General features: G+C 50.5%; 1 protein-coding gene across 1 annotated transcript in view; it reads left to right on the top strand.

Annotated features, from left to right (window-relative positions):
* EP400 (E1A binding protein p400) overlaps positions 1–14780 on the top strand; it is a 117488-nt gene that overhangs the window by 48753 nt on the left and 53955 nt on the right. Inside the window, exons 16-23 of the mRNA XM_021715187.1 lie at positions 841–977; positions 2759–2928; positions 3194–3368; positions 3474–3610; positions 7168–7354; positions 12153–12319; positions 13595–13764; positions 14629–14780. Of these exons, the coding sequence (XP_021570862.1) occupies positions 841–977; positions 2759–2928; positions 3194–3368; positions 3474–3610; positions 7168–7354; positions 12153–12319; positions 13595–13764; positions 14629–14780 (1295 nt within the window). The remainder of the gene's footprint in view (positions 1–840; positions 978–2758; positions 2929–3193; positions 3369–3473; positions 3611–7167; positions 7355–12152; positions 12320–13594; positions 13765–14628) is intronic.

Here is a 14780-nt window from a genome sequence, read left to right as displayed (position 1 = left end):
AGGCTGGAGTGCAGTGGCATGTTCATGGCCACCGCAGCCTCAACTTGCTGGGTTCAGGCGATCCTTCCACCTCAGCCTTCCATGTAGCCGGAACTACAGGCATGTGTCACCGTGTCTGGCTAATTTTTTGATTTATTTTAGAGACGGAGGTCTCACCAAGTTGCCCAGACTGATCTTGAACCCGTGGGCTCAGGCAGTCCTGTCACCGTGGCCTCCCAAAGTGCTGGGATTATACGCGTGAGCATCTGCACCCGGCCTTTTAACTAGGGTTATGTTTCACATACAGCAGAGAAGTAGAAATTTGTATTACTCTCATTTTTGAAAATCGTATTTTTCTGAAGAATGGAATGGAAACGCATTATTTTTTAGATGGTTTGGGTGTTCTTTGACTAGAAGTCAGGCATCAGAGATGTGCAGAAGCCCCTAGGCTCGCGGAATATGCTGGCGGGGCACAATGCAGGCCCACCCCTGGACTCAGGGCTGAAGTGGGTTTGAACGTTCCATCTGTGCTTTCTTTGACTTGTGAGAGTTGTTCATTGTAGAGAAGTGTTCTTCCTTGGCTCATGGAGGGGCTTTCATGGCTTGATTTCACCCAGTGATTCCTTGTTTGCATGTGTCTGGTTTGTGCTCCTCTGGGTCAGCATGGTGATGGGACAGTCCAGCAAGAGCCAGGAGGAGATGGTTGGGGGGGTGTGATGGTACCAGCATAGCCCACTTCCATTGTGCAACAATTCACATGACACATACTTGTCAAGCCTCTCTGGTCAGACACTGTGCAAAGTGCCTGGAATTGACTGGTTATTTAAAAATGGAAAATGCTGTATCTTTTTTCTTTTGTAGGTAATTGGGGCCCCCACCTTGTTGTCGTGAGAAGTTGTAACATACTCAAGTGGGAGCTTGAATTGAAACGTTGGTGTCCTGGGCTCAAAATCCTCTCGTATATTGGCAGTCACAGAGAACTCAAAGCAAAGAGACAGGTATTTTTTTTTTTTAACATAAAATGAAGCTAAACAGAAAGCCATCTTAATTTTTATAGAAGACAAATTTTAAAATGTGAAGATGTGCTTGTTACATAATTATTAGAAATCACTTATTTGTGAGATGACAAACCTTTAAGTTGTTCTTAGATTTGAACCCTTGAAAACTTAGACGGCGCCCTTGGCTATTCCCTGTGAGGAACTTTACACACACACACACACACACACACACACACGCACGCACGCACACACACACGCGCACACACACACACACGGCTGGCCTGGCTGTTTCACTTTCCAGAAAGGGGGAATATCCTTCCAGAAGTCAAGTGTTCCTTGGGGCACTGTAGTTCTTTGTACCTGTGGGTCCCAGGGATGGTGAGAAGGTGTGATGCATCCCAAGTTCTGAGTTATAAACCCATGAAAGAATTTCCATGGACGTTGATTTTTAGATCTATTTGTAATATACAGATAAGTGTTTGGAACACATTTGGACATCTTTTTTCCCTTTTATTCACCCAGTAGTTTCTAGTCCTGGGTCACTAAGTAAATGTGTGTTGATCACAATTTTTCATGGAATATAAAATTTTGACTTGTAGTTGGACATTATTGTATTGGGTACAGCTTACTGAAAAAGTGAGTACCTTGAGATGTAGTTTCTTTTTTGCTGTCTTTCTTAGTCTGTTTGTGTTACTATAACAAAATACCACACATTCGGTATTTGTAACAATAGAAATGTATTTCCCATGATTCTGGAGGCTGGGAAGTCCAAGACAAGCCATCATCAGATTCTGCGACTGGTGAAAGCTTGGTTTCTACTTCCAAGGTGGGGCCTTGCTGCTCCTTTTCTTGAGGGGACAGATGCTGTATCCTCATATGGTGGGAGGAATGGAAGGGCAAAAGGGCCCACGCTGGCTAGGTGTGGTCGCTCATGCCTATAATCCCAGTGCTTTGGGAGGCCAAGGCAGGAAGACTGCTTGAGCCCAGGAGTTTGAGACTAGCCTGGGCAACATAGCAAGACCTTGTCTCTACAAAAAATAAAAACATTAGCTGGGTGTGGTGGTGAGTGCCTGTAGTCCTAGCCTGTGGTCCCAATTGGGAGGCTGAAGCAGAAGGATTGCCTGAGCCCAGGAGGTTGAGGCTGTGGTAAGCCATGATTGTGCCATTGCACTTCAACCTGGGCAACATGGTGAGAACTTGACTCAAACAAACAAACAAGCAAGCAAATAAATGGTGAGGGGCCAAGCTGGTTCTGCAGCCCTTTTGTAAGGCACTTATCCACTCTTGAGCATGAAGTCTCCCCCTTGATACTACCACCATGGGTGGTAAGTTTCAACATGAATTTTGGAGGAGACATTTAAACCATAGCACATTTCTGCATTTTAATTTGCTTTTGAAAAGCTTATAATGCAGTGAGCTGCAACACAGATAGTCACATTTCTTATCTTCTCTTGTGGAGATCATGTACTATAAAAGCTCGTCCACCTCAGGATTCTCTCTGATACATTCTTTAGTCTCAAAATAAAGATTCAAAGCAACTTTTTGGTCAGCAAAAGGCTTTTAGATTCCTAGAGGAAAAGATAAAAATGTAAATTCAGACGCTTTCTGTGTGCTAATAGCAAGTTATTAAGAATAGCGGGTAAGTTTTTGTAGGCCAAATGTTTAAGGTGGCGGTGAGAGCTCTGGAGAGCACATGTTCTCAGGTGGTGCCTGAGGCCGTGCGCTGAGAAGGCTGTGCGCACGAGAAGAAGGCTGTGTGCTGAGGTGCCCTCTGTCTGCAGGCGTGGAGCACACCCAACAGCTGCCACGTGTGCGTCGCGCCCTACTCACAGTTCTTCAGGGGCCGCACCGCCTTCACACGAGTACGCTGGAAGTGCCTGGTCGTTGACGAGATGCAGCGTGTGAAGGGCCTGACCGAGAGGCACTGGGAGGCAGTTTTCTCGCTGCAGAGGTCTGACCCCCGCGCGCGTGTGCTGGTCGTGTCCTTGCTGTTCTCTGTCACTGATAGAAAGGGTTCTGTCGAAGAAGTGTAGATGATTGCAGTCTCACAACAAACTGCCCTTCAGCAGCTCAGAGCGGGCCCTTCCTCGGGCCTGCATGCTCAGACATTCATGTCATAAAACTGCTGTCGTCCTTTGCCCCAGACTTGCCCTGAAGGCACTCGTCAGACAGCTGCGAGGCTAGTGTCTCACACATGGTCCTTTACTTGCTTGCAGCCAGCAACGCCTGCTGCTGATCGACGCACCGTTGCACAACACTTTCCCGGAGCTCTGGACCGTGGTGCACTTTCTGGTCCCGGGCATCTCCAGGCCCTACCGGAGCTTCCCCCTGAGAGCCCCCAGCGACGAGAGCCAGGATTACTACCACAAGGTGGTCATCAGGCTGCACAGGGTAGGCCTGGTACTGGGGCTCCAAGCCGACACATGGACAGAGCGTGTGCCTCCTGGTGGGTTGTTAGGGTGTCATGTTTGGAAAGAAAACAGTTTTTCTTTTCAGGTGACACAACCATTTATTTTGAGGAGAACTAAAAGAGATGTGGAAAAACAACTGACAAAGAAATATGAGCATGTTTTGAAGTGTCGCCTTTCGAATCGACAGAAAGCCTTATATGAGGATGTTATCCTACAACCCGGGTAAGTGTGGAGCCCGGCATGCACCTTTTTACCCTCCCTGGCTTTGAGGAGCAGATGCCCTTTCTGTGACCTCAGGAAAAGGTTCCTTTCTGGAAGGATAGGGTCTGGAGCTGGAGGCTGAGGTCTTTCCCAGGGTCCATGGTCTCACGGTGTTTCCGGTACTCTCAGGATTGTTCTGGCCCATCCCCTGGCCTCCTCCACTGGCTGCCTCAGAGCTTCTGCTCCTGTGTAGCTGCCAGTGTGTAGTGCGACGTTTCGTTCCTGCTCCTTTATCGACTGGTTCAGCCTCACTGTATTTTAGTTTCGATTCATCTAGGAGAGACTCTCTGCTTGACCAGATCATCTTCTCACAACCAACCCTAGGCCCCTGGTCAGCTGTGGCTAGCAGGAGGGTGGCGTGCTGGCATCTGGGGTGCAGGCAGGTGGTGCCCAGCAAGCCTGTCATAAGTGAGATGTGCCTCACCATACACACCACATTGTGCCATCCCCTGAGGTTCTGTCTGGCCAGGGAGGTGCTGGACGTGGATGCTGTGCCCTTACCTCGAACCTCACCACACTCCTCTCACGGGGCTGGTGTGGGTCTTTTCATCAGACTCTCTGTCTTTCTGAGTTTAGATGTAAAGAAGCAGAAACAAAAAACATGGAAATCAAATGTTGAAGGATTTTAAATTTCCTTGTACTCAGTTATCATGGAGACCACTGCAGCAGCCCACATGGTCCTGTGTTCCAGACATGCCCCACATGACTGTCAGGTGACCACTCCTTGCCTGGCTCATGTGACCATATGCATTCTCTTTGTGGGAAGAGAACGTGGGGTCTAGTGAGGTGCCACGGCAGGAATGATTGAAGGCGACTGTGTGAGTGCGCCTCAGCCTCAGGCAGGGCTGCTGTGGGCAGGGCCATGGTGTGTGGCACTGCGTGGTCCAGGGCTCCCTCTCTGTTTCACCCCTCATCTGCACTTGGAGGGCGTGTGCTCCCGGCTGTGTGGGTAGGACCATGTACACCCAGTGAGCCTTCAGGAAAGGGTTTGTGGGAGTGCAGCCTGTTGTGAAGCCTCAAGGGGAGATTTAGGACAGAAGCAAGGCTCCTCTAGAGTTTCCCAGACAGCCCTCGACAGATGCAGCACTCGGCAGCTGTTCTGAGCAAGAGCAGTGGCACAGAGCACCCCACAGCCCTGCCGTGGCACTCCTCCTGAAAGCTGTGTGGGCAGAAAGACTGCCACATTGGCTGGAGCTCTGGGGTCTGATTTTCAGTAGACTATTGCCGTTGCCCTCTGTCAGTGTTGAAATGTGCTCCTGTTAGTGGATGAGGAACAGGTGTGAGTGGAGAGGACTCATGGTTTCTGCAAAGGTTAGGGGGCACGCTGGCATGGAGGGGCAGCCGCATCGGCCAGTGCCACTTCTGTTCCTTGGGTGCCTGCCAGGTGCAGGAAGACATTCCTTGGAGCTCTGGCCTGGTGCTGTCTGTGCTTGTGCATGGGATATATGTGTTTGCCTTGGGGTTGTGAGGTCTGTCGGGTTGTGAAGCCTGTGGTACTGGGACCCGTGGTGGGAGACTTTGTTTCTCTCCTGTCCTGGCTGACTCTATGACATCTACTACACTGGAATGGCAGGAGCGGCCCTTCCATGGTGTGCATAGTTCCTCTTTCTCCTTGCCAAGTACCGGCCCCACCCTGCAGCATCTGGTAACTGGCTTCCCAAGCACTGTCACTGTCAGGCACCCACTGTTGACAGCTCCTCGAGTGGGCGCTCACACCCTGCCGCCACTGCACTTCACCTGCCTGCCATGAAGGTGGCGCTGCCCCGTGTACAGAGAGTGCCAGAGCTGGCCCACCTGTCCATATTCCACCCTGCCTTCGCGTCGACCTCTCCTGCTTCCTGTTATGCCAGAGGAAGAAGCTGCCTTTCGTGATCACCCCTCTATGTGGGCTGAGCCCCATTCCGTTTCTGGAGTCCTATGTTCCAGACATGCCCCACATGGCTGTCAAGTGACTCCTTGCCTGACTCTTGTGGCCATGTGCCTCCGCTTCGTGAGGAGAGAACATGGGGTCGAGTGAGGTGCCACAGCAGGAATGATTGAAGGTGACTGTGTGAGTGCGCCTCAGCCTCAGGCAGGGCTGCTGTGGGCAGGGCTGTGGTGTGTGGCCCTGTGTGGCCTAGGGCTTCCTCTCTGTTTCACCCCTCCACTGCGCTCGGAGGGTATGTGCTCCTGGCTGTGTGGCTATGTGGCCAGGGCCATATACACCCAGTGGGCCTTCAAGGCCCTCCACGTGGGCTGAATCCCATACTGTCTCTGGAGTCTTCCATTTGCAGCTGTCCTGTGTTCTTGTATCTGCTGCCCTTCCTCCTTTGCATCCATCTGCATACAGCCACATGTTGTCATCTTCAAGGACCGCCTTCTTCCCGCCTCCTTTCCACCTCTGCCCTGCCTTAAGGGGACCGTCCTGACACCCATCTCTACGCGTGACCCCCCTTACCTCTCAGCCCATGTGCTCAGCTTACTTCACAGGACCAAGGCTGGGCCCTGCTGGGTCTTCAGTGACATCCAAGGTCCTGGCTCTCCGGCAGCACCCAGTCTCCACCTTTTCCCCCAGCATCCTTCCCCGGGACTCCCCAGGCTCTGTGGCACATGCCCCTTTCTGTGGCTTCTGTCACCTGTACTCAAGCTGTCCCTCCAGCACCTCAGGTCCAGTATTTCTAAAGCCTGAGCTTGTGTTTTTCCCAAACCTGGCTCGACTAGACGTCCTGTTTTAGGAGTTGGGTCTATCATCAACTTGGCTGTTTAGGTTATGAGCCTCCCAGCGTGCCCCTCATCCTCCTTTGCCCATGAATCTCTCTCCAGATCAGCCGTCCCTTGTACAACCCCCTGGAGAGGGCTGTTTCCTTGCTCAGTCCAAACTGTGCTCAGCCAAGAGGGCTAGTACATGCTGTCACCCCTCTGTTTCCTGCCTAGCTCTGGTCCCTGTGTGTGTTATAGGTCTATTTGTCCCTTTGACAAGGCAGTTATGCAGGGCACAAGTCTGGTCCCTTGTTCACCACCATGTACCACCTGCAGGACCAGGTGTTAGAACTCCCCAGGTGAGAGCTCTGGATTTGCTGTCTGTTTGACATCCTTGGTGAGAGGCCAGGGTTCTCTGTCTGTCTGTCCCAGGTGAGAGGCCAGGGTTCTCTGTCTCCTGAACTCAACTGTCCCTCCACTTGGCTGATTGCTTCGTCCTTCAAAGTGCACCTCCGATGCCTCCATTTCTCCTTCAGCGCACTCATCACAGCTGTGATTTAATAGGTGATCATTACATCTGTCGATCGACCTTTTCTTGTTAGAAGGGGAGCTGGGCCCTCATTCTTCCTTCTTGTTCCTGACTCTCTAGCAGGGTGACTTTTGGGTAGTATGGTGAATGGATGAATGCTGACCTGTGTGGGAACTTGGACTTGAAAGTTCACCCTGCATAATTCATTAGCCAGGTCTTGAGAAAGTACACTTGTGCTGTGCTGCTGGCATCAGGCAAGCAGACAGCGAGGCATGTGCCACTGAGTACACATTTCTTCTTCCCCGAGCAGAACTCAGGAGGCTCTGAAGAGTGGGCACTTTGTCAGTGTGCTGAGCATTGTGGTGCGGCTGCAGCGCATCTGCAACCACCCTGGGCTGGTGGAACCCCGGCTGCCAGGCTCCTCCTATGTGGCGGGGTCTCTGGAGTACCGGTCGGCCTCCCTGACTCTGAAAGCACTGGAGAGAGACTTCTGGAAGGTGAGTACAAAAACCCTTGCTGGACATCGGTTTCTGCCCAGGTCTTGTCCTATGTGTTGAAATTGTCTGGTTCCCGGCAGGGTCTTCTAGTGTGTATGGTGTGCTGCCCTTGGGGGTGTGCTGCCCTTGGAACAGTGCTCCCCACTGGAGGCCTCCCCAAAGGAGGTAGGCTTACAGTGTGAAAGCAGCAGAGGAAGGACTTTCTGGCATCACGTGTGATCTGGCATCACAGAAGCAACCTGTGTGCACAGTATATAAAGCAAAGATGCATTGAAGGTGTGCCAGTGCCTGGCTTATTGAGAGGCACAGAGAGGCGTCTGGCTTGCTGAGTGCGTGGACAGTCACAGAGGGTGCTTTGGGTGTCCCCTGTGGATCTGACAGGGTTATACATTATGGCCCCAAGGTTCACGCTACAGTCCCTGCGCATCCTCCAGTCTGCTATACACTGAATGGGTGGCCTTTCTGGGCAGTCTCATCGTTCACATCCTGTTGTATGTGTTAAGTGAGTGATTCATAGGAATAGCCTTGTTTCTGGCGCTTGAGAGATCAGTGCTACTGTCTGTTGCTGTTCTCATTCATTTGTTCAGCAGATGGTTCTTTTTTTTTTTTTGAGTTGGAGTCTCACTCTGTCGCCCAGACTGGAGTGCAGTGGGCGCTCCTGGCCACCGCAGCCTCAACCTGCTGGGCTCCGGCGATCCTTTCGCCTCAGCCTTCCAAGTAGCTGGAACTACAGACGCGCACTACCACGCCCGGCTAATTTTTTGATTTATTGTGGAGATGAGGTCTCGCCCAAGTTGCCCAGGCGGGTCTCGAACCCGTGGGCTCAGGCAGTCCACTCACCTCAGTCTCCCAAAGGCATGGGATTACAGGCTGAGCCACCGAGCCCGGCTCAGCTGATGTTTCTTGAGGGCCTCATGGGTACCCAACATGTGTCCAGGTGGTAGGGTAGTAGAGCAGTGCTCAAGACAGCTGGTACCCCTGCTCCCCACTATCCCTGGCCTCTCCCATCTGCCTGTCTCTATTTATCATACCACAATCATTTTTATGTGTGTGGAAAGACATGTATTAAATTATTAGTCACTTATCCCCAGCTGGTCGAAATGTGATCATTTTTTTAACCAAAAAAATTACTGGTATAATTTTCTGTGTTTGAATTTTTTGGTCGTGAAAATTGTTTTTTTTGTTGTTGTTGTTTTGGTTTTTTTTGAGTTGGGATCTCACTCTCAGCCAGGCTGGAATGCAGTGGCTCAATCACTGTTCACTGCAGCCTTGACCTCCTGGGTTCAGGCAATCCTTCTACCTCAGCCTCCTAAATAGTTGGGACTACAGGCACATGCTACCTCACCTGGCTAATTTTTTTTTTTTGAGTTGTCGTCTCACTCTGTGGCCCAGGCTGGAGTGCAGTGGCACGTAGCCCTGACCTGCTGGGCTCAGACAATCCTTTCGCCTCAGCCTTCCAAATAACTGGAACCACAGGCACATGCTATCATGCCCAGCTTTTTTTTTCCTAATTTATCGTAGAGATGAGGTCTTGCCAAGTTGCCCAGGCTGGTCTTGAACCCCTGGGCTCAGGTAATTCTCTCACCTTGACCTCCCAAAGTGCTGGGATTATAGGCTTGAGCCACCGCACCTGGTCGGCTAATTTTTTTTTTAAGCGATAAGGTCTAGCCAGGAGTGGTGGCTCATGCCTGCCTGTAATCTCAGCACTTTGGGAGACCAAGACGAGAGAGAATTGCCTTAGCCCAGGGGTCCAAGACCAGCCTGGGCAACTTGATGAGACTTTGTCTTTTTTTTATGTTTTTTATTTTTATTTTTTGAGTTGGAGTCTCACCTTCTTGCCCAGACTGGAGTGCAGTGGCCGCTCCTGGCCACCGCAGCCTCGAACTGCCGGGCTCTGGCCATCCTTCTGCCTCAACCTTCCAAGTGGCTGGAACTACAGGCACGCGCTACCACGCCCGGCTTATTTTTGATTTATTGTAGAGATGAGGTCTCGCCAAGTTGCCCAGGCGGGTCTCTAACCTGCGGACTCAGGCAATCCGCTCACCTCAGCCTCCCAAGGCACGGGATTACAGGCTGAGCCACTGAGCCTGGCTGAGACTTAGTCTTTACAATAAATACAAAAATTATCAGGGTATGCTGGCATGCGCCTGTAGTTCCAGCTACTTGGAAGACTGAGGGGGAAGTATTGCGTGAGCCCAGCTGGTCGAGGCTGCGGTGGCCACGATTGTGCCACCGCACTCCAGCCTGGGTGAAAGAGTGAGATTCCTACTAAAAAAAAATAGATGCAATCTAGCTATGTTGCCCAGGCTACTCTTGAGCCTTGGGCTCAAACAATCCTCCTGCCTTGGCCTCCCAAAGTGCTGGGATTATAGGGATGAGCCATAATATTAAATGGCTATTAAATTGATTGTTATAAAACCAAAATTTTCAAAGGAAAATAAATTGGACTCTGTGGAGGTGATCTTGATGCAAGGATGCGATGCCTACTGGCCCACGTGTGCTGGGAGTGGGGCCAACACCTTTGGACTTGCTGCTTCTCCTCTTGGTGTCCTGTCTATGATGACACCCACTGGCTCTGACCTCCCCTAGGAAGGCTGGGTTTGCCAGTACATCTGCTGGTCAGCAGGAGGTCTGCGGTCTGGATTGGTCTTTTCCTCTCCCCCTCACTGAAAGATGATTCTAGACCTCTGGTGGATGGAGCTTTTGAAGACTGAGCTGGTGTGTGTTGCAGTCTGAGAAGGGCCTGGGTGGTGAGCAGAACCTGAGTGTAGTGCAGCATAAGCAAATTCATGTTGAAGTGCGGCGGCTACACTGTGGCTCCTGCTTTTCACACAGAGATGTATTTTCCATTGAGTTAAAGGAAAATGCACATGTAGGAATCAAGACCAGCCAGAGAAGAGAGATGTGACACCCAGAGTGGGTTTTAAAATTTTTAATTTAATTTAATTTTTTGAGTTGGAGTCTCAATGTCACCCCAGCTGGAGTGCAGTGACATGCTCATGGCCACCGCAGCCTCGGCCTGCTGGGCTCAGGCAATCCTCCCATCTCAGCCTTCCAAGTTGCTGTAACTACAGGCATGCACCATCACGCCCAGCTAATTTTTTGGGGAGGTTTATTGTAGAGACAAGGTCTCGCCATGTTGCCTAGGCTGGTCTTGAACCCGTGGGCTCAGGCAATCCTTCTGCCTCTGAAAGTGCTGGGATTACAGGAGTGAGCCACTGTGCCTGGCTCACAGTGGTTTTTATAATGTGCTTTCATTTGAAAAACAGCTTTATTGAGGTGATTCTCATACCATACAACTCACTTTCTAAAGTATACAATTCATTGGTTTTATTTGATCAGAGTCATGCAGCCATGACTGTGAATTCCAGAACATTTCATTACCCCACAAAGAAATCCCATACTCATGTGCTTTCAGTCCCCATCCTCTGTCCTCCCAACCTGATAAACACAAATACGCTCTCTCTGTGTGTTTGCCTGTTCTGGGCATTTCTTAATAAACGGAATCCTGCAGTATGTATCTGGCTTCCTTCACTGCCGCATCGTGTCTTCAAGGTTCATCTATGTTGGTGGGTGTCAAGAGTTCCCTTCCTTAGCTAGGCTGAACAGTGTTCTGTCGTATGAGTGGACCACATGTTGTTTATCTTTTCATCCATTGACGGACTTCAGGGTTGTTTCCACTTTCTAACTACTCTAAATAATGATGCCATGAACATCCTTGTGTAGAGCTCTGCGGACAAGGTGTTTGTTACTCTCATGTCTCTACTAGGCGAGAAGTAGCCGGTCATGTGCTCATTCTGTTTTACCCTTGAGGAACTGCCTGTCTCTGTCCATTCCACCTCCCACCAGTGGTGCCTGTGGGTCCTCTTTCTCTGTGCCCTTGTCAGAGCCCTCTTTCTGATTCCTGCTGCCCTAGTGGTTATGAGGTTATGCTTTCAGAGTTAAAGTCCTGAGGGAAGTGCGGGTGGGCGGTGCTGGGGAGGAAGGGCCTCACCAAGGGTCTTCCTCTGTCATTCCTAAGAGTGTCCCCAGGCCAGGCGTGATGGGTCATACCTGTAATCCCAGCATTTTGGGAGAACAAGATGAGAGGATTGCCTGAGCCCATGGGTTCGAGACCGGCCTGGGCAACTTGGCAGGACCTCATCTCTATGATCAATCAGTAAGCTGGGAATGGTGGCACACGCCTTTAGCTACTTGGAAGGCATGGAGGAGGGATTGCCTGAGCCCAGCAGGTAGAGTCTGTGGTGGCCGTGAGCATGCCACTGCACTCCAGCCTGGACAGAGTGAGACTCCAACTCAAAAAAAAAAAAGAGTGTCCCAAGAAGGACTGGCCAGCCCCTCTGCTGTCGGGCCCAGCCTGTACCTATGCTGTGTTCTCACTCCCGTCTCCATGTGTCTGTTCCTCGCTGAGATGCTTCTGCGGCTGCCTCCCATCCTCTGTGGAGTGAGCCTTGCAGGCATCACAGATGAGAGACATCGCAATGTGTCTCCCTCTCCAACCTCAGGTTTCTCTCAGCTCTGTCCCTGGTTCGGGGAGGCCCATCATCTCTGTGTTGTTCAGACCAGACCTTTCCTGGACTCTGACCCCTCCTTTACTAAACCTCATTTGTCCCCTGATGCTGTCATCTCTCTTCCCATTGCCACTGGGGGGACAAAGTGTCATTATTCCTGTGCTAACTGGGGAAGCAGAAGCCCAAGAGGGCTGGGCCTGGTCCTTTCATTTGGAAATAAGCTTTGATTCTTGGTCAGGTGCTTTTTCCATCACCTCATGTAGCAAGATTTTTTTTCTTCTTATTAGGAAACGGATCTTTCTATGTTTGATCTCATTGGGTTAGAGAATAAAATCACCCGCCATGAGGCAGAATTGCTGTTCAAGAAAAAGGTAACACGCAAACTCATGGAGGAGATCTCCAGCTCGCCAGCCTCATCAACCCGGCCAGCGGCAGTGAAGCTGAAGGCCAGCAGGTGTGTGGTGGGGCTGCTGCCCCTGGCTGTGGGAGGAGTTGGCTCCAGGGCCCGGGTTAGAGTGCTCCCAGCTGACATGCAACTACACATGGTGAAGAGAAAGGCCGTCACCTCATTTGCTTATCTGCTCCTCCTGTGAATTTCCCACATGTCTTTGGTTTGGGGGAGTGTCATCGTTGCAGACACCCCTGTGCACACAGAGTGGCTCCTTGCCCACCCTGGACTGTAGCCACTCTTGGCGGTCTCTGAGCCAGCTTTGGGATTTGAGGGGGATGTCAGGCTGACCAGAACAAACGTGAGTTGTGAGAGCAAAGGGCAGAGGGCCCCACCCTGATGGCAGCAAAGTCGTGTTCTCAAGAATGACATCTGAACAACATCGGGAGTGAGGATTTTGCAGATACCACAAGGCTGGTAGAGACAGATGTGTCAGATGGCAAAATCAAGATATAAATGATTCAAGACAGGTGAAATCCAGTGATTGGACATATACAAATTTCTATCCTTGGGTTAAAACAGAGAGACAAGAGAAGAGTAAAGAAAATAGGTATTTCAGAGAAAGGACTAGTCCTTGTAGACAGGTGTCCTGCTCTTGCTGGCACTTCTGCAACTTGGCTTTACCAGAGACTTGGAATGCTTGCTCTCCTCTCATCAGCACTGAAAGGTTTCTGCTTAACCTGAGGATTCACCCCCAGCAGGCTGCTCCTTGGGGAATCTGCAGCCCTCAGTTAAAGAAATGGATGGGATTCATTCCACTTGGTGCTCGCCTGGCTTCTTTTCATGGCTTTTGATGGTCATCTCTGTCTGTTACTTTGCATAGGGGTTTTGAAAACAGCTGTTACAGTTTCCAGGTAAAAGAAAAGAATGGTGTTCCTTGTCCATGAGCTGAACTGCCATGTTATCAGATTGTTTTATCAAGTTGACTTGCCTCTTATTCTAATTGACAGTATCATAGACTTTATGTGTGAGATGTATTTTTTGTAAAAAATTGATGTGAACTTAAACATTAAATAATGTTCATCCCTTTATTACCAAGAACCAGGATAGATGTTTCTCTTTGGTGTACTGAGTCTCATCCCCTCGGCTTCGAGTGAGCTTTCTAGAGCGGTACTTAGAATTATTTCCCTCTGTCCCTCTGTAAACTGCACCTCTGGGACTGGGAGCCCTTAGCTGGCTTCCCAGGGGTAGTCCCTATCCCCTGGCTCTGTCGAGGCAGCCTGTCCACTGCATTCTAGTGATGCTCTGTTTGTCTTCTTGCCTGGACCGATGCATGTCTAGGTTGTTTCAGCCTGTGCAGTATGGCCAGAAGCCCGAGGGCCGCACCGTGGCTTTCCCTAGCACGCACCCACCCCGGACAGCAGCCACTACTGCGGCCTCTGCTACTCCACAGGGCCAGCTTCGAGGACGGCCACCCATTGCCACATTCTCTGCAAATCCGGAGACAAAAGGTAGACTTCATGTAGTTGTCTACGTTAAGTGTTATGGAGGGTTGTGGGAGAAGGCTATGGCACTTTCTTGTTGCCCCCCCCAGAGGTTGTGATTACTCCTCTGAGGGAGAGTGGAGCCATCCACTGGCTCCTTAAGTTCTTGATGAGTTTTAGGCTTTTTTATTTCTTGTAATGGGTTTTCCCCCCCTTTCAAGAAATTTCACTCTTGGTTGAGTAACTGTTGATCTGATATGGATGCCCACCTGGCAGGACATTTCTGTTTAAGCAGGTGTGTGCATGTCCAAGTCGTCAAGGAGACTTCTGAGAAGTCTGTTCTTGTTACATTTTGTTCCATCATTTCAACTTAACTTGATTCTTCCTTTGAAGAAGGATAGGGTTAAGGGGCAGAAAAGGTCATAGAAATCACTAAAATTAGTGTTCTACCACCTGGTCAACAGGGTCCTCGACATTGTGTCCATTGTGGTTTTCTGAGGAAGAAATAAGTGTTCGGACTGCATTGTTGCCAGGGTTCCTTGTAAGGACAGGAATGGAAGCGCTGCTTAGGCCTCTTTTGTCTTTAGGGAGTTGTTTCTAACCGTTTAGTGTTGATTGGGCTGCCCTCTAATACTTCGCCATTTACCCTGAGAAGCACCCGTGGCGTACTGCTGAGCTCAAGGTGGAAGTGATGGACAGTAGATACACAGACGTGTTGCTCTTACCTCGTAGACTGTTTCGGCCCACTCCTTTTTTTAAAAAAAAAGGAAAGGGCCTCTCGTTTGAGCGATGGTGTGAAATAATGTTTATTTCTTTAAAATTCGGGTTTGAATACTGCATTTTCTTGAGAACCTCTAACCGCTCTGCACAAACCAACCTTATCGATTGCAGCGGCCGCGGCCCCGGCTCAGACCCCTCGGGCTTGCTCCAGTGCTCCGCGACACCAGCCCGCCTCGACCTTCAGCGCAGCCGCTAGCCCAGCCCATCCTGCGAAACCACGGGCGCAGACCGCTGCCCAGGCCTCCACCCCGGGCCCGCCCCCG

Source organism: Carlito syrichta, unplaced genomic scaffold (genome assembly GCF_000164805.1).
Source record: "Carlito syrichta isolate Samal-C Ts95f unplaced genomic scaffold, Tarsius_syrichta-2.0.1 Scaffold306821, whole genome shotgun sequence".
Lineage (NCBI taxonomy): Eukaryota > Metazoa > Chordata > Mammalia > Primates > Tarsiidae > Carlito > Carlito syrichta.
The sequence above is the reverse complement of the archived record's forward strand: the minus strand, read 5'-3'. Positions and strand labels throughout refer to the sequence as shown.